We start from the raw sequence: 21,032 nt of genomic DNA, 5'->3' as shown, positions 1-21,032 counted from the left end.
TGATTGTAAAAACCTAGTCTATGTTCCGGTGTACCTAAAAATTGTGGTTTGCAAAGAAATGGACTATTTTAGTTAAAAGCGATACCACAACCTTCTGATTGTAGATAAAATCTGGCTCAGCAGGTTGCGATGTGCGGGTTACCTAATCCGAGGATTATCCAGCCCGAAAGTCTATAAGGGAAATATCTATGATAGAAAAAGAAGACGAAGTAGGCCCTGCCTGAGATGGAGCAATAGCGTAGGTCAGGATGCTAGACAACTTTTAGGGATATCGAATTGGTGGATCTTTTTGCAAAACCGGGATGTCTGGAGTTCCTTATTAAAACAGGCCTGGACCGAATACCGGTTATTGCGCCGTTGATTATGATGATGATTCTGCTACTAAAACGCTGGTCGGTAGAGAAGTTAGTAATTTTCAAAAGTTTTATCCTAAATAGAAAAAGGAAATTTTAACCGTTTCATAATCATAAACGCACTATCGAAAATTCAAGTTTTTTATTACACAACAACTAAGTAATAAATTAAATTAATAAATTAACTAAATAATAAATGAAACATTGTAATAATCACTTAAGCTAATACGATTATTTGTAACTTGTTTAAGAGGGTCGAAGTTGTTGCTATCCAAATTATTTACAGATCATAAGGGAACTATCTTCAAAGTTTCTGTTACTCAAAAGTCTCCCGCTATTTCTTAGTTCCTTCAAATAATAATTATGGTTTGTTCAGATCAAACCTTATTCTTATTAAAATTGATTCACTGTCTGCCTGTCCGTCCGTCTGCGACATGCACTTTCCTCAGAAACATATGATCTATAGGCCTAAAACTACTACTACTAAGGCCATTGGTTTTGCAGGTGATCACGCCTCCTCTGTATGGTCGAAGGAAGTAAAACTAATCTTATAACTAGTTCTGCCCTTCAATGGTCTATTGTTGATGATGGAGGAGTGGAAGCTGCAACCTTTCAGAGCTTCTCCATCATTGTGTGCACGTATTACATTTTCAGTCATCCTCTTTTCGCATCTTTTTTCTTTGCCCCTTAATCAGTATGCTTGGAACTTGATCTCGGACTACTCTAAATTATTCCCAATGACCAGAATAACAATAATATAATAGAATTGTATCACTAGTAATTTCGCTCAAGTTGGAGGAAGTCTACACTTTGACGCACGTGATATCATTCTCGTGCAGCGCGCAATTATCCTAGAAACTTATTCTCATTCAATATCGATAATAGTAAGTCAAAATGGAGACATCTGTGGCCTATCTGTGGCATAGATAACGAGGCTAAGGTAATGAAATTCTGGAATTTATCGGCTACCTTTCGAACTTTCTTATTGATTATTTCATTCCTTATTTCATTGAAACTCCGAACCGCATTTCTTGGAATCATAAATATCTGTTTTTGACTGAGAATTGAAATTTTGCTCTCGTGACTCATCGTGCGTGCACTTTCTCCAATATTTATTTTCAGTTTTAGAAGGGCTAGATACTTATGGATATTAATAATTATTTCAGCTTTACGAAACATCGTAATAGTTGAATTACTGGCCAAGAAATTATAAGGAGTCAAGGACTTGAGAGAATAGGTATAAATGGTATTGCTCCACTTGATATAAACGAAACTGAAAATATTAGCAGAATTGCAGATTTTTACTTCAAATTAGATGGGAATCGTATCAATTTAATTGCTGCTTTCAAATGAAATTAATCTCCAGGGTTTCTGTTCCAAAACATTCCCACTCGTCTCGTGAGTTTCCGCAGACCGTTCGTTTTATTTGGTGAAAGTTTTAAAACTAGTTTGTATTACTTAAACCTAAAGTAAAGAATTCATGCTGCCAAGGCGTTTGAAACCGAACCTTGTCCATTTTACACAGTACTTATTGTTCACAAGTCAGATACTAAATCTTTTCAGGATTTCCAGCTCCATTAAAAGTGTACGTTGCGACTAATGTTACTTTCAGAAGCAAACAGTTTTAATGCTCGTGTTTCACCAATGAGTTAAAAGCAAGACATCTTTAAAGTAAGTTGGTCTTAATTTTTTAGCTTTTATAGAAAAAGATCGCACTTAGTAGTACGTTTTAACTTCGAACAATGCAAGTTTCATGTTTGTATTCATCTCAGTGATTTATTGGACAGAAATACCAGTCACAAACGTAAGCCATCCATAAATAATCCGCATAATGAAACAATGTAAGGACTATTTACTCGAAGGACAAAAACAATAGACAAGCAGACCAAATGGGGATACCCTCCATTCTGCTTTGCTAGAAGTAAGAAGGGAAAATGACCACTTTCCATCATTTGAACATATCGAGCGACTAGCTGGAACATTTGCTGATAGATTCCATGACTATATGGCGTATAGATCATCGAAAGACAATGAAGCCAAACTGCTGTCAGTAGACTGTAGTGAAATTGGTAAAGATTCGGTAATTTGTTCCGAAATATAAAAAGACGCAAATTTAATATAACAAGTGTTAGACAATGTGAATGTGTTAATATTTAAGAATTCAGTGAGCTATTAGCAATCAGTAAATATTCGTTTTGGCTAAAAACTGATTAAGAAACTATAGGTATGCAAGTGGACAATGTTAAAGGAAATAGGCTAGAGAAGATATATTGGCCTATTTTAGCAAGTAACTATTCCAGACTAAAAAATACGACCCTACAGTTGAATGGAGGCCTTCCCTGTAGCATCTCGCATCATCAATAAGTTTCAACTTCTATATCAGCTTTCTCCAGCTCGACTCACATATCGGTCCAGTTAAGAAGATTAGCAGCTGCTTTCCTCCTCGTTGTTTGGAAATCTTATATCCACATTTAATAAATGTTTTCTGGCAGAAAGCTTTGAACCGACGCAACGGGACGAAGTTGTGGACAACGAATAAAGCTGTACTGGATTTGATCCCTGCCTAGACTAAATTTCAGAGAGTAAAGTTGCCGTTGAATGCGATGGCCGAGAGAGTTGAGCATAAACCTCTCGATCTCGTTACCTCGACTTCCTATCGCCATGGAAGTTTCAATTGCACAGTATTAAAAGTAATGATTATGAAACTAAAATATAGTCTTATTGAAAAGTGAGACAATGTGAATCCCCTATGCTCCATAACAGTTACGACGATGAAATCCGCGCACGGAACCTATTTCAGCTTAAAAAAAAACTGTTCCGCTCAAAGCGTCTCACTATAGAGTCAAAGCGCTTACTATACAAGACAATTATCTTGTCAGTTCTCGTTTAATCCTCGGAGACCTGGGTTCTTAACAAGAAAAATGGGGAACGCTTGGCCACGTTATAGAGAAAAATTCTCCAAAGAATTTGTAGCCCTCTACATGAGTATGGGCGTAGCTTATCTAACGCGAAATATATGGGCGATACCGCGGGGCAGAATTTAGGGATATCGAATTGATGGACCTCTTTGCAAAACTGAAATGTCAGGAGTATCTTATTAAGGCAGGCCTAAACCGGATACTGATTGTTGCACCGCTGATGATGATGGTGACTAACTTGAAAGTAGGGATAGCAACCAGCAAGGGCAGGCTCAACATTTGTCCGCTGTGAAGACAGTAACCAAGAGAGATCCATGATTACAAGACAGTAACAGTAGAAGACATCTCTGCTGTTGGCAGCTGTTGCTATCCAAAGAGAAGCCTGAACGTCAAGAGATCCTCAAAAAGGATCAGGACAGGGCTACAAAACCACAACCAAAGAAGGGAAGAGAAGCAGACATAACTCCGCAAGAGAAAAATACAAGAAATCCAAACCCGAACATAAGTTGGAGGCAATATCAGCTCACTGAATGGGTGGGAAATGTACAGGGATTCCTGAAGGAATTGTAAAAATTATGGAAAGCGGACAGCAGGTCTGGAAAAGGAGGTAGATTTGCTGTATACTGAGGAGGAGAGACTATTCGACCTAGATTTGGATCTCCCAAGGCCTAAGATAAACAACGAGCCAAAGCTGTCGAGGAGGAAGGGGCGGCATTCTAGCATTGGAGAGTTCTAAGAATTAATCAAGCCAATGGTAGCCAAGGTAAATCTCCTCTACTAGAGCCGCTCATGACATCGGGGTACTTCCCGGGAGACTAGAGCCAGGAGAAGGCGCTACTATTTCTTCTCACTTAGTGTAATTGCGCCGTGAGTATGTAGTATAATAGTGGACGAATTCTTAGAAGAGCTACCTAATACTTAATCTATAGAAGTAAATAAGAGAACTAATTCTGATGCAATCAATCAATCAATCTAGCCAAGACCGTCATTAAACCATTCGCTGGGCTGGGTCTTCAGAATTTCCGGCGGTACAAATGATTTGGAGAGCTGTCTAAGCTGAAAGAAAATTAACATTTTTTTCCAGGCGATATCCGAAATTACTGACATCGCTGGATTGCGTGACAGTGGAATTTGAAACATGAGGTTGCAGACTGGGAGATATAACAATGCTTCAATGAGTTACGGGTTCCTGACCCCTGCGGAAGAGAGCGCATTAGTAACCGATTCAAGGGAAAAGTTATTTAAACCAATAGGTAAGCATATCAGTATAGTTATAGGAAAAATCTACCCCGTAAAATGGTATGACCACTTTCACTTCGAAAGAAACTAGAGGAGCAGAACATTGTGATCCTGATTGATGAAGAAACTGATACAATGGATGGAAGTGGTAGTGCCGTTCATATTATTTTATCAAAATATGACGAATTAAACTATTTAAACTCCGAGTTTCTGCTGGAACTGCAATGCATAATTTACCTGCATAACTGAAACATGGCTGCAATCTAAAATATTCAATACAGAGCTTCTTGAGGGTTACACAATTTTTCCTTCCGATCGTTTTACCCGGGTAAAAGGTGAAGTCACCAAAGGAGGTGTCTTAATTGCCATGAAGCAACATATTTCTGCATGCAAGTACTCAACTGTCGTCACTAACGTCTGGTTCCTCACTGTTGGTATGTCCTTTCCGAGTGGAATCACGCTTGCTGTATATTGTGTCTACCTTCCATGCTAAGTTTCAGTTCCTCTGATTGAAGAGTTTATACGAACATTGAATGAGCCTTTCCAGGAAACGCGCAACAGTGTTGTAGAAGATGCTGTTGTCAACGTTTCTCTAGAAGAATGAGAACAAAGGCATGGAAAATGGACTGGCAGAGCTAGGAGAATCCCTCAAATGCAATCCCTTCTACAGGTGAATATGGACAGCAGCAGAAGACTCGCGAAAAGTAAAAGCAGCCACACTTCGCGCTGAAAACACTGTATGTGCCAAATGGTTCGGAGGAAAAAAAGCGGAAGGAGGAAGAGGCGCCTGAAGGAGACTTCATCCAAGTAGTCTGCTGGGCCCAAAAATAGGACGAAAAAAGAAACCCTACGCCCTCAGAAAACCATCTGTCCAATGTTAAGGCGGTTACGAATACACTAACAGAAGAGACAAGGAAAAAAAGAAGAACTAGACCATCGGCTAGCTCACTAAAGTTTTAACTTTAAACCTTGCCTTAAGATGCAGCTCAAACACAGCGGAGTGGAAGTCGCTTCCACACGGGAAACAAAGGGTGACGGAGTCTCCGTTGAATTTTGCCCGAAGTCAATTAGCAAGGATACGTTCTGCGAGGCGATCAAGTGGCTGCTGGGAAAGATGACTCCCGCTTCTAGTCTGGGGCCTATATGCTTTCTCGAAATCTGAAATTTTGGCTGCCTCACAGAACAGGTCGAAGTGGAAGAGGCAATCAAGCGTTATGTCTGAAACGATACCAGACCTTCGGCCTGGGCTTAATGCTTTGAAGGATGCTGTTTGAATCCTGATAAGAGAGCCGGGGGGTGGGAGGGGCGGCAGACTGCGAATGAGTCACCCTTAGCGTAAATGTTCTGCTGGAATCACAGGTGCCATCGTTGGGCGTATTATGGGACCATATTCGCCAGAAATCTCAATGACTACCCTCCCTTTCAGCATGGAAGAGATTGAAGAGGCTTCTTACTACGAAGACCAACGAGGTGCTTGTTCCTGATGGCATCCTGACGGAATATATACTAGTGTTCTAACAACGGCCAGACTTCCTACTCGGCGCGTTCAACGTTTGCCAGACGGAGGGGATTTTTACTTGTCACTGATGAGATGACCAACAAAGAAAAAGGAAACCTTGAACTATGAGCTGCATATCGACCGCTGTGTATGCTTGACATGGCCGGGAAAGGACTCAAAAGCATATCCGGATAGAACGCTCAAGCTATCGGTACTAACGGGGACTGAGAAATCCATGTGGATGCTGTTACGGAGGTTGTGCATGCATGGACGCGGATCTTGACGGATAGTGCTACTCATGACGCTTGATGTGAGAAATGCCTTCATTTCCATAAACTGGAAAGCTATGCCATACACATTGCAAAATTCATTCCACATCCGAGCTATCTGCCACGAATATTGAGGGATTATCTCAAAGACCGCTACCTGGTCTATCAGACGCTTGAAGGCCAGAGAAGGATAGTGGTCACGTCGGGAGTATCACTGGGATCCAACCTAGGGCCGGACCTCTTGAAAGTTTCCTACAATGGTCAACTAAAACTCGACATGCCAGGAGAGTCGGGCTAGTTGGTTATGTAGATGAGTTGCGACGCTTGTTGCCATTGTTGAACATGCGCAAAGCAGGCTTGACATATTGTTGCGGCAGGTAAGCGAATGGATGACTGCTCATTGTTTCAGCCCTACGCTGACCAGAAAGAGAATCCCGACCCTGCGTCCCATATTAATCGACGGGTTGACTGAGTGAGTCAAAACCAAGGTTACAAATTTTGGTTTCACGCTCGACCCGAAGCTGCAGCTGGAGTCTCGACCATCGGTTAGTGGGGAATGTTGCGTCCCTATTTCTACCTGGAAAGTCTTCTTATGGGAGCAACGAAGCCTGTTCAGCTCTATGGCGCAGAGGTATGGGCTCTTCGCAAGAAGGTATATTATAAGTGCCTTGCCCATATATAGAGAAAGGGAGCTTTACGTATCGCACTGTCCACAACGGGCTGTGATGATAATCGCGGGAGTGATTCCCCTTGCCCTACTTACTAAAAAACATAAAGCCATCTACAACCACAAGGAAAGGATACATGGGTTTAAGTAATAACTTTGTGCAGACATGGGAGAGCTTTCTTCCTTGTCAAAGAGATGTTAAGGAGCCCTGACAGATGGAATTGTCTTATGCAGTACATTTGGGTTCTTTTTGTGGTGGGCGATCTTTGAACTAAGAGCTCCCTGCCTCTTCTTCAGTCCCGTTGATGAAACGAATTCCCAGATCTGAAGGCTACATGGACTGGTAGAGCGGGAGGGTTCCAGGTCAATTTTCTGATGACGAGGAGGTTTCTAGCTGATGGGCTAACGGCGTATCGTTTCAGGACTCCAACACTCTGTACGCAAACACATCTACCCCCCGCAAAAAGAAAATGGGGTATATTGGAGATACTTGATGATTCCAAAGACCCTTCCTTGGGTGATGCGCATCCAGGGTGAACCAAATTATTATCTCATGCAGTTCGTCACTGAGCAGAACGGTAACAACAACAACATCATCCCTTCAACAATACATAACAGCCTCTCCTCTCCTGAGCCGTGTGTTCTCGCTTGGGAAAAGCTAGAGTATGTTTTACTGTACTAAAGAGAGAGGAGAGGGGAGAGTTATGTTGAGCAATGCACTGAGGATTCAAACGCTAATGTCGGACAATTTAGAGTAGGATTAGGCCTACCCCTAAAGTGATGTCGGTACGGTTTGACGGGGCTAAAAGATGGGGAAAATTGATTTTATCGGTTTCGAGTCTCTCCAGCAACAAATATGAGAGCTGCCTTCGGTTCTTGGCAGTATGAAATCAAAGCGTCTAATGAAACATCCTGATTGTCAGCGCTACATAGATTGACTGGGGGAAAAATGATCCTTCAATATTAATAAATAATTTCTATGCATTTTTCACTCATAAATGAATGTCTAAAGAAATCTATGCATAATGCACAACTACTTTTAACGCCAGAGAAGGGCAACATTTGAGCATAATTTTCTAAGTATATTTAGCACTTTTAAAATAGAATTCTGGAAATGGTGGGTGAGGATAGGGAATGGCCTATTAGATGCTTTCAGAATTTTTTTGGTATAGGATTCGAATTAAAGGTGTACAAGCAGTAAACGCAGAAATTTTCAATGACTCAAAAATTCCGCTAAAATGATTGGGAATCATAAGAGCCGGGTCGAATTACTAAGTATTGAATGTCTCTATCGATCGAAATTTAAACATCCCTCTTGATGCCCCACACTTCGACCCAGCACTTCGAAATTTCTTTCGTCGTTTCAGGTAGGTAGAGTTCATATGTGCTTGTGCTGATGCAGCTGGAACTTTCCAAACACATTTTAAAGGTGAAGTTTTTCAGAAGTCACAACTCTGCTTTGGTGGGAGAAGTTAAAGAACTCATGGATTGAATTTGAAGGAAAAATATCTCGAGTGCACACTTCGTTTTCTCATAGAATACAGAATGGGGAGGACATGTATTGAATTAACAATACGACTATAACCTGCTAATGCCGAAAAAATGATTCCGCCTACATTGAAAGTCATCCCAGCATTTTTCCCTCGCACACAAATAGTGCAATTAGTGGTACCACAGTGCAAGACGATGTGCAAACTCTAGATATAATGAATAAGCCGGGGATTAGAGAAGTTAAGCTTGTTCTCAAGCTAACATTTTTTCACATAATTGATGTCCCTCATAAACGTGTCTCCAGCAGCACTTATCGTCTTGGCGTTCTCTAAGTTCTCATATTTAAAAGTAATTCTATGAAGAGAGCCTTTCTTTGTAGAAAAATGAATTCCGCCTAGCTTTGCGTGCCATAAAAATTCCAGAGATTATGAGAATTCCTTTTACTAGGATGTTATTTACCATTCTCTTTCTTTCACCATACGGCAGCGATGACGATGTCGCCTTTCAGGTCTTAGGAAAGTGACCTAGTTACAGGGAGAAAAAATGGAATGTATTTTTCTCTATTTTTCTGGAATTCGCTTCTTCCTTTTTCGTAATTAGGGGGATATTTACTAATCCTAAGTGTATTCATAAGTCGAGTAAAGAAAGCAATTCAGTAAAATTGAAAAGATAATTTTCGAAGTACGGTACGTATTCCAATGGAGTCTTGCACATTTCCCACTAATTCCTAGTGAAAAGCCTCTAATTAATTTGAAAGACGCCCAGACATTCCACGTTATGGGATACACTTATTCATTTTGAAAATGTATGTGCGAGTATTTTGAGTGAATATCGAAATGATAATGATCCACATTGGAAGAAGTAGCGCTTTCCGTGAAAACTTAATTAAAACGAGAGCTAATCAGAAATTCATCAGGTGTCCAATCCAGGATCTCAGAATGGATTCCATCGATAAAAGTCGCCTTTAATTCTCCTGAACACAACATTCCAAGTCGGAGTTGACTTGGGTGGGCATCGAGATATCTTGCAAACATGTTGGCATCGATTCGTGTTAATGGTATTCGGAATACATGCTCGTATACTACCATTTAACGCCTTCGTATCGCATTCAGTCCTGTTCTTATGATCAGCGACTAATATATTCTGATATGTTTATAGCTTTACAAAGCACTATGGTGTCTTACTACGCAATCCATATGATTCCAAGGGAAGAAATTGAATAGAATTCGTGCTTATCTGAACATCTTAGTGTCACACTACAATGCATGGGGTGCTTTTTAGATTGTCTTCTAGGGAGAAGCGTATCGACTGAGGATTATATACTAACCGTGCAATAGTTTGAATTCATGAGACGGGACGTCAAATGGGTTTAGCAGGAATTTGTCTTCGTTAATATTGAATAGCCAACATTTTGGATTTTATCTGCTAAAGCAGTAGTGCCTGCACTATTGCGAGATGGAGGACATAGGATGTTTGCATGTAGATTTACAGGCTAATGACAAAGGGAAAAGGGAATGAGTATCGATTACGCGAATTATGTTTATTGAGACGAAACTTAATATAATATACATCCTCAAAATTACATCATGTATACTTTTGAAAATGTTTTATTCATTCATTCGTTTCTAGTCATTCCACCGTTTCTTTGAGGTCTTCAACCGTCTCAATTATCGCTGTTGGGCTGAATGAAGGCTAACCCAATATACTTTCTAATATTTTTAAAGCATATATACACGGCTAAAAGATATCTATTTAGCATCACGCTTTCTAATTGTTATTAACGTCCACGTCTATGGTCAAAATTTTCCCCGATTACGACAAAAACGTAAAGCATCGTGACGTTTTTTAATCATGTATATATGAGTGTAATTATGCGGTGTTTCCAGCGATTACCTATTTGAAATAATAAAAAACTTGTTTTTTCTTTTTCGCTGGTGTAGATATTTATTCTTGCAAATGCCGATGTTTGGAAACCACTTGTTCCCTTCATCAGTGCTAACAAGTCCACCAAATCCAGGACAGGCACTGATGACGGGAACAAGTGGTTCCCGAAATGCTTTAAAAATATTAGAAAGTATATTGGGTTAGCCCCAGGACTTATTTGTAGATAATATTGGAACCTAGAATAACGTTGTTCTTATTTCACGTATTGCGCGAATATGCCTTCGCTGTGTAATGGGGAAGCTGCTATCCTTCGGGGACGCCGCGGGCTGGCTTTGAAGATCTAACCCGGCGTCTACTTCACTTCCACCTATTTTATACTAAATGGTCTCGCTGAGGAAGTATATGTTGAAACATTTAATACAGCAGAATACATTTAATACAGCAGAATACATGTTTTATTAACATCACTTTTGTCCAAAATTCAGCGGCGCTATTAATTCAGCCACATTATTTCAAGACTTAATTTGGTTGAGCGATTATTCTGGCAAGACGGATTTGGGAAATGTTATCCCTGATTTTGGCTGCCATTGAGTTCATAATCCATGACTTTAAGACGGGGATGTACCAAATTCTTCCCCTTAAATTCGACGTAACAGGATGTGACTTACTGTATGCGTGAGCGTTCACAGTTCCCACCTTTCCACCAAATTTGGTGTGAATCGCTGCTACAATCTCCGAGAAAAATGTGAGTGACGGATAGATAGACAGACAGACAGACGGACGGACAGACAAACAGTAAACCGCTTTTAAAAAGGTTTTGTTTTACACAAAACTTTAAAAATGAGGGGTGTATTTCATACTCAAACGTTCAATTTCACATATTGTAGATATTCCTGCCCTAGAACTACTAGAATTATTGAAAACTCTGTAAAGTAGTAAATTGGAATTCAAGTAAGCTGGAATACAGGGAAACAGAAAAAGCTCAAAACAAATAAAAGTCGAAAACCGGAAACTCGGCGCATTTTCATATAACAATATATAAATACAGAATCGCTACATTTGCCATACTCACTTAAGTCTTATATTGAGTTGATTGCAATAAATTTACACAAAAGAGACAATTTTGACCCAGTTAATTTTGTTATTAATAGTTATATTTCCAACAAATTTGAGCTACCATGCCCGACATACTAGCCTATATTACGGCATTGTATTTCGGGGCCTAGATGTCCTATAGGACGGCTTCCTATTTTTTTGATATTTTGACGGGGTAACCTGTGTAAATGGCCAGGGGAAACAATTGATCAGTTTCTAACCTTCGTACTCTCCCCCTTAACAACTAATGTTAAAACTATGACTAGGTTTGGAAAGTACTTATGGAAACCTTTCATTTGATACTCCAGATGCGCTTATTTGGTCGTAGGACGATGTCACTCACTGCATGCGCCAGTATGCACATCTTCCCAAAGAAATTCGTGTCAAAAGGTATAACCATTTCTAAGGACGGTGCATATGGCGGACAGAAAGGTAGACAGAAAGATGGATAGTAGTCCCTAAAGACAATTGTTTTACTTACCCCTCGTGCGATATTTACTTTCTAGAATGGAGGTTCAGGTATGATACCAATACTGGATGCAAAATGTACGTTGTCTGCGGAAGCGTCCCACGTGACACTGTACTGCGTTCACGACCGTGTAACATTGTATACAACGATGTACTTTATCTTTGGTAATCAGAGACGGCCACGCTGCTGGGTTACACCGACAATATAACACTGATTGTAGTTGCAAAGCATATCGAATATGCCGAGTTAAGTAATGGCTACAGTAGGCTTTGTTAATACTGCGGCGGAAAGAACGAAAGCGGTCCTCATTACTATACGCCGTAAGAGATATTACGCATATTACATTCGAACTGGTCGCCAAATACTTGGGAGCGATATAGATGTAAACGAGTATATTTGCGAGAAAGCATCACCATGTGTATGGCTCAGGGCTTAAGTTAGACACCTTACCTGATTACGCACTTGAAACAAATCAAATTATAACCTAATAATTTGAAGGAGCCTAATTGTGAAAAATATAGTATTTTATATAATAATGACGATTATTTCGTTGGAGCAACAATTCTAATTGGATCAGGGCCTTCAAATGTGTTAGCACTTCATGCAAGATCGGAACGGTACACTACAGTACACTGTAGGAGACAATGTGATCAGCCTTGCGCTCGCCGAGATTATTACCCTGATTTGACTCAGGTACTCATTTAAAGCGGAGTCGACTGGCATCTCACATCCAGTAACGATAACAAATCCCTTTACTACCAATGGAATTTAATCCACGACCTTCCGCTATGACACTTGTACTTGTACGGCAATTTTGGGAATCCGAAACCTTCCCCAGGGAGTGAAAGAAAGGGATAATCGTTAAGATTGCGAAAGAAGGCACCCGTTTTGAATGTAAAATTGGAGGTGTTTCCTAACGTCGCAAACATAATAACTAAAATAATCCTGGTATATATCAAAGGACATCAAGGCTTGGTTGACAAAGAGCAGGCAGGTGTTCGCTCTCGATCCTCCTGTTTTGGTAACATAATTACATTACATTTTCGAATAGTGCACGGAGTTTACATTTTCGCATCACCTGTGTGAAATGTCACATTCTGCACCAAGGTAGAATCTCAGGGAATTTTGAGATCCAAAGCAGAGTACTTTTCACCGATAACGATATCGGTGATGTGCTCGATGTTGCCTTATCCGGAGGAGCTCAACGCACTATGGTATTTTTCCTCAAATAACTCGAATACGCTGGTGATATCTGCTTTCCCACTTAACTGGTCATGAACCTTCGCTAAATGGGTTTGGATTCGGAAAGAGAGATTTGTACAGTAGCATCTAAGGCGTCAATCAGTTTGTATATCTAGGAGGTGTGATTTTGGCAGACGACGTGGTACCCAAATGGATGTCGCCCAACCCATTGACAGTGCCAGGTCCGTTTTCATTGCTTTCTCTGAAATCTGAAATCAAGTTACTTCAACACAAAGATCAAGCTGAGACTGTTCTGTGCTTGTGTTCTTCCGGTGTTCCCATATGTAAATAATATATGGAAGGTGACCACCAGTGTTTCTTGATAACTCCAAGCCTCCGTAAATACCTGGCTGGGTCATATCATCGGGGTAGGCTGGCCTCACACTATTTCAACTGAAGAACTTGGCCGGCGCACAGACCTATTACCCGTACGCGACGGGAAAAATTAATTGAATAGGTCACACACTAAGGAGGGGCGTTAATCGCATTTCTGGCTACGGCATTGAGTGCAACCGCTTTTTCCTATTATAATATAGGTTTTACACCAGTGTGGAAGAAATTATGCAGAATTTTAAGGGAAGATCAACGCTTTTAATAAAAAACGGAGACGGAATTCTCTCCAAAACGTGGTTGGCGGTGCATCCAGCGCGATTACACCATCTCCACTTTATATCATACCATTGAAAGGAAAGGATAGACTTTTACGATACAGAAAATCCTGCGGATTTAAAACTTATTCTGTAAACAGACCTTTCTAAATTCAGACAAGATGCGTGAAAAGGCGCTATAATGTGCACTAACAAGATTGCAGTTAAAATGGAGAAAGTTTGAGTGCCAGCCTCTCTGCCTAGTAATTAAAAGGGACCTTTTGCATGATGAGCTCTTCAACCTACTGGAAGTCCCGCCGTTGGCCACAGAAGGCAGTTCATTAGTTCAAAAGTATGTGGGCTGTACATAAACTATCAACTATCGGTGGCTCATTCTCTCTTCTCTTTTCGTATTGAAAAGATATTTTCATGAGGCCTGTGTGGAAACTTTATAAGTAATAAGGCAACCGTTGTGGATGAAAATAGGTTCGCAAATACTATAATTAGGATCCTTATTTATTAAAAGAAAAACCGTCACTTCAATACTATTCAAGTTTTTTTACTATCTAACCCAAAAATAATATAAGGAAAAGAAGACTTTTGCGACATTGGCAATCACATTGGAGATTATACAAATTGTGCAAAGACATAAAAATAATCTTTCAAAGAATTATCTGTAGAAAAAGCGAAGTGTTATAGATATTGTACATTGTACAATAAAAATTATCAGATTCTTATAGCCCAAATTCACACATGCTCAGTTTGAGCTCATAAATATAATATAATATTAAAGGGAAATAATTTTCCTTTTCATTATCTGATTTCGTGTTCCGTACTTCTGTAGTTTGAAGTATATCTACATTTATGTGACTTACTCTGTTTTAAAACCGTCATTCATTTCCTTACCTAGAAAAAAAAAGTTTTGTTATTATTTTTTTAACTCTCCAATGAATACAGGCGTAAAATATAACTTATTGAGAAATATGCATTTTTTTTATTTTTCGTTCAAAATTTACAAAAAACGTGCGATCATAGAAGAGCCGGAAGCTCTTTCATTGAGAAATGTGTGATAAATTTGAAAAATGTTCACTTAACACGTATCTAAATGCACATAAATTCCCTTTGCCAGTTCGCCGAAGTAAAAAACGAAATTGGAGGTGTGGGTCGACTCCAAAATGTAGCAGTCAACATATGATTATAAATGTCTCCATGATAGCTAATTCAAGATGTGCGAGAGCTAATGAGTCTTGAATTATAAATTCATACCTCCTGGCCTACTGGTACATAGTGCTCAGATAATATGTGAAAATTATTTTTTAGGAATTTGTTGTAATCAATTTGAACGAGAAAAATCTCATAAAAGGGGCGGTCAAAGAGTATTGTAGGCCCTAGGGGGAAATGTGGGTTGATACCATTCATGGAGCATAAAATCTGAGAAGTGCCCGCTGAACTAACATCAAGCTCTGTTACCAAACCCTATCTCCCTCCAACGCTGCTACTAAACCCTCCACGAGATGATGCCTGCGAGTTCTTACTTTACGAAAAACGGAGAATGGAGAAGAATCAAGCGAGTCTTCCTTTCCTATAAAAAGCTGAACAAATTGTCCCAACTAGTTCCCTAGATTGAGTAGAGCAACTACATGTTGCGGAGCCTCAATATGAGGCCGATGTAAGACCGTTCCAAAAGGTTTCCTCTTTATTCTGCCACATGTATGATATCAAAATCGTACTTGAGGATTTGAAGCCCGTATTCAGGCGATACGTCGCCTTCCACGATCTAGACCCGTGGCTTATTGTAGTCGGTTGCTTCTTATAGTTTACATATAATTATCAATGATAATGAACAGCGGATTAGTCAATTAGCAGTGTCACATCAAATGGTTGTTGGAAGTAAATAGTTTGCGAGGAAAGAGATACACAAACAAACGTCGGCCTATCCAGATGGAATCATTTTCATCATACGTTCATCGAGCGGTGCGATTGGTTTGAATGGTGTTGTGAACCCAAGTAATATCGACAAATGATGTTGACAACCAAGAAAAAGAACATTATCATTGGTATGATGACAAACCTATTTGGGTCCATTCAAAAAAAGTTTGAATGGCTAGTTGGACATGAATGTAAGCCAGTAACGGATCCCGGCAATACAGCAATCCCAAAGAACGCGGACACACCTATCACGATTTCTATCGAGTACCACCAAATCAACAGGATAAAGTATACATCTCGATGCGCATCCCGCGAGATAAAAAGGGAAATCTGATTTCTGGCAGTGTGGGCATGTTGGAACGATGGGTTGAGTATTTTGATGAATTGCTCAAAAATCGCAATACTGGCGGAGATCCCGCTAAATATTTCCACTATCAAGCATGAAACAACAACAACCCGTGCAATAATTCGGCTTCACAAATATAAGTCGCCGGGATTCGATAAAATTACAAGCGAACTGATTAAATATGGAGACGACCAACTACATGTGGTTCATCAACTCAAACTCAAGGTTTGCGAGTAAGTCAATACCCGATGAGTAGCAACGAGATGTTATGTGTTTCATACATAACAAGTCGGGAAACCGGAAGCTGGGCGCTTCAGGTATGGAAGGTTTTATTTGCTTCTTCTGTGAGTGTAGAATTATCCCTGTTATACGTAGCGCGCTATGTATATGTATTTAGAATGTCAAATTTAGTACTTCGGACTGTAATTTACACGGTAAAGACAACTTTGAGCTACGTAACTTTGTTACTAATAGTATGATATATTTTATATTATATTTTACACTAATACCATCTTTTAAAACTCTGGAATAAACTTAAGGGGGGTTTCACTCAATTTTCCCATAAATATGGTAATTTGCTATTATTAATTTAATTTGAACAGATATCGATATGGAGAGTACTTCGAGGTCTGGGCACCATATAGAGGCAGCTTGATGATTTTTTTCAGATTTTTCGGTTGGGTAGTTTCTGAGAATGGGTCCTCCCCGCCTTTCTAACAAATCTCAAAACTAAAGTACTAATTAAGACTTTTAATTTGATAACTATATTCGATGAAAAAAATTTGTACACCCCCCTTTTACATGTATGGGTAGCCTCCTAAATCTCAACGTAGAAGAATATCACTCACTGCATATCTAGGGGCTCCAGTTCCCCCATCTCAACAAATTTCGTGTTAATCGGTGTAGCCGTTTCTGAGAAAAGTGCGTGTGAAAGGCAGGCAGAGAGACGGACAGGCAGACAGTCATTAAACCCATTTTAATAAGGTTTTGTTTTGCAAACAAAACCTTAAAAAGGGGGATGTCCTGCGGTGAATCACCTACAGAGGTATTGTGGTACTGAGTACAATATGTAAGATATCCTCCACTACCTTGCTACGGCGGATAGTCCCCACACTCCCAGAACATTATCGGCTTATACCAAAGGGACAGAGAGAGTTTCTCTATGCGACAACCGATGGAAAAACTGTTGGACTGTGTCAATCAGTTGCACTACCTTTTCATCGACCACAAGACCGCCTATAAGAGCCCAATTATCCATCCTTTTTAGCTTGACCCTGTAAAAACGATTCCTGACGCTGATAGAAATGCAAAAGGCACCATGCTTCCTAAGTCCACCCAACTAATAGTCTACGCTCATGATATCGACATAATGGGAATAACAAATCGAGATGTACAAACTGCCTTTAGCCAGATCGAGCAGGCGGTAAATGGCACGAGAGTATCAAAAACGAAACAACCAACAATATCAAACAGTACTGGTTAACTGATATATAGGAGCATACAACTTTGAAGCTGTTGACAAATCCTCCTATCTAATGCGGTGTCCACATTTGCCCACTTGTCAAGCGTTAACAAAAAGGCTCAAGCGTGTTCCCCTTGGTTGCTAGCGTGTGTTGGCGGGCTGGTGCATCCACACACTTGCCAAGCCCCAATAAACTGTCGCACAGTGGGGCGAACGACCAATCTAAGAGGAAAAAACATTTATTAGCCTATTTTGTGGGAAATTTTGCGCTGATCACGAAAATACCCGATAGGATAAGTTATAAATACAACGATCAGAAGTTGTTTTTTGTTTTTGAAAAAACATCCTGCATTATTACTATCATTATTGAAATTGAAATTCAGTTTAGCCAAACTCGTTCTTGAATTTAGAGTTAATCTTTGACTTTCTGTTTGTCATTTCGTGCATTTCCGATTGCTGCCTTATACTCCATTATTAGGGTTCAGCGGAATCAAAGAGTTGTTAAAATCGGTTTACCATTCCATTCCATCTCTTGCATGCACTTCTCTCGGAAATTGCCACATTTCCTGATGTGAAAGTACACAGACTATGAATTCCAATGTATACAGTGCAAGGGATTCCTTTGGGTGGAGTTCAACTGGGGTGGAGAGGGGTTGCAAAATTTGTTTTCACTGAGTATAGTCGTATTGGGTATCAAATGAAAGGTTTCGATTAGTATTTTACGAGATAGGTCTCAGATTTACAATCGGTAGCAAAGTACGGGAGTGGAGGATCAGAAAGTATAAACTTGAAGCGAGAGAAGACTCATTCTCATATCCAATCGGAAAAAAATATAGATGAAAAATCTAGACCTTGAAATAGATCTCATACCGACCCTGTTTTTACTGGAATTTTATTGGAATTTTACTGGAAAATTCGTCTGAGGATTGCAGAATCGCACGCACGATATAGGCGATAATATTTGAAGTTTGAAGGGAATTAATAATATAATGATAAATTTAATTCGTATACATTAAGACGTACTAGTTGAGTACAAATGGAATCCTATTCTTACATATGTCATTCACAAAATCTGTCATATCTCTCATCCGGTTTCGGACTTATTTAATTGTGAATCTGTAACTGATATGCAAAAAATATTCGTATGATCTAATCCACATGTGTAATGTAGAGAGACAAAAATCGGGTTTCGCTTCAATACCAGTAAAGTTTCTATTTTAATAATTTTGGAGTTTCACTAAACGGAGGCACCATTTAACACATTAGACACCTTCCCATCGGACATTGTAAAGCCCACCATCCGCATACAGTTCGGCCTATCAGTTATACTTCAAGAGTTAGCATTTGACTAGTGGCCGCTTCGGGGATGGGAAACAGCTAGTGTGTCAGTTTTGACTCTGACGGCTGCTGATCGAATGAAAAATGATTCGACCAACCGGTTAGACATGTTTGTTTAGACTTTGAACGAGGTTTTCCTGTTTGTTTAAAATGTGATCGAGAATTTTCTGGGTATCTCTATTGCTAGTGAACATGTTCGATAAACGCATCTTTTTTGCTGGTGAATATTTTTAATAAATGCTCACACACAAAAATATCTCAAATTCTCGTCTCAAGGTCGTCTACGTCCTAACTTTAACTGATGATGCCGCTTGGCTTTCATTCGAAATTGTGGCCAGATGCACGCGGGCTTTGCCGGCGTAACTAACAAGCCGAAATATACGTGGTTGACCGACTTAAGGAGCAATTTAAAATGAATCGTTATCTGTCGGCCATGGCTAGCTTCCAACAGTCTGTGGAAATTAGTTGCTCTATTTCGCAGTTTGCCATTCAAATTGGTAAGCAATCAAGGGGGAACAATTTTCTCGGAACTCCAATGGCAGCTTCCATGTTATCTACGGGATATACCGATCTCAGTTGAAAATCTTTAAATATACTCTTATTTTCCATCTTCCATGATGAAGGAGCGGTGTGAAAAGCAGTTTGTGAACGAACCTTATCGACTTGCAACGTAGTCGGCTAACGCGGAATGTTCATTGTACATTGCAGTGACAACAGACAGTACTGGGAGTTGGAATTTCCCAGCAGGAAATGAATGCATCAAAAATATGTTTACTGCGCGGTGTTAAAAAACTTACTTACTGCTTACTTGTTTTAAAATGAAACTTATGTTTTTTCAATAATATACTTGTCAACTATAATATTTCCACATACCCAATGAAGTCTAAATTTACAACACCACTGTTGTTCTTAAGACTTTTATTCGTCTGACTACCTTTGAGTAAGCCGCTTAGATCAATCAACAATTTCCAGAAAGTGAAAACATGCGCGTCTACTTCTACTAAGCTTCCTACAGAGGAATTTTGAAGTATAATTCGCTCAGAGATTCCATGAAGATCAATTGCCATTGATCCTAAGCGAATCCTTATAGGACCCATACACTATCGAACTAATTGGGCAATGCTGGTTGTTGCGTAATAATTTGCTAATGTGGGGGCGCATTTGATGCGCGGCGCAAATGCTTGACGAATTTCAAACATTTTTGAAATCTTTTGCGCAACGGAGACTAAATATAACATTCTTAAAGGTGGAATTATAAATCTCACTCCTGGAAGGGGTGGAAAGTTTATGGAGGAGGAAGGGAGTGGTGCCTCTTCCTCAAACCCGGTCAAAACTCGATGCGCCCACCGCCCTTAAACTGTTATAGCCATTCAAAGTGGGGTTCTTTTTTCGTCAGCATGGCCAAATTGGATTTTCAAGCCTATCCTGTGAGGAGCACAGAATAGAGCACGATAGGGATTAATTTTGACCCCTATTCCTGCAGTGGTGAAGGATGTCCTCTCTCTCAAATTCCCCCCGCCTAATGGGGGTATTTCGATATCATCATGCTACGTCGGGTTTGCTAACCATACCCCCGGAGAGTAAGAGTGTAAAGAGGATATATAGAAGGAAAAAATGCCCGTCCTTTCCACTTTTGTTAAAGTTACGGGACCCCGAAAAGGGGCTATTTTCGAATCACAAATAAACTGGTAGAGTAACTATTGTCCAATGTGTAAGGATGGGGTCACCCCCGTATCCCTCTACCCCTCCCGATAACAATACAGATAGATGCAATGGCATTTTAATGGCATGTTACTCATATCGTTTCCAAGTCGTAACTAATGTTTGAACAAAATTTCTTTAAGTGTATGGGAAATACAATGGCACAACGCATCGCTCCGTCGTGCAAATTGTTTGATTGTTTGACATTGTATGGGGCCTATTGAGGAAGCTCTGCCCTTGGTTCCTGCTGGGTTGCGGGAAGCGGCATACGTGTTGAGCCGGATTAATATAAGCCACATACGTGCCAGCAAGTTGTCAAATTGGTTGCACGTTTGTCAGGAAGTTGCGGTTGCGGTTACAGCGAAACCAACCATAACTTGTCCACACATGTGTAATCTCGCGTCAAACAATAACTAGTTTAACAGCTTGGTTGAGCGTCTGTGACTAGCGTAACGACGATGTTGATAGGCAAAATCAAGGAAAATATTTGTTAATAATTTGCGACAAGTGGCAAGCGTGTAGACGCGGCATAAGACATATGCAT

At 39.9% G+C, this 21,032-nt stretch overlaps 1 protein-coding gene across 2 annotated transcripts in view; it reads right to left on the bottom strand.

Moving 5' to 3' along the window:
- Positions 1–21,032, bottom strand: part of LOC119655778 (calcium/calmodulin-dependent 3',5'-cyclic nucleotide phosphodiesterase 1-like) — an 831,136-nt gene that overhangs the window by 590,959 nt on the left and 219,145 nt on the right. For both annotated transcript variants that reach the window (XM_038061896.1, XM_038061905.1), the window contains exon 4: positions 14,588–14,618. In XM_038061896.1, coding sequence (XP_037917824.1) covers positions 14,588–14,606 — 19 coding nt within the window. In that variant the 5' untranslated portion in view covers positions 14,607–14,618. The remainder of the gene's footprint in view (positions 1–14,587; positions 14,619–21,032) is intronic.

This window comes from Hermetia illucens, chromosome 1 (assembly GCF_905115235.1).
Source record: "Hermetia illucens chromosome 1, iHerIll2.2.curated.20191125, whole genome shotgun sequence".
NCBI classification, from domain to species: Eukaryota; Metazoa; Arthropoda; class Insecta; order Diptera; family Stratiomyidae; genus Hermetia; species Hermetia illucens.
This window is presented reverse-complemented; position numbering and strand designations above follow the sequence as displayed.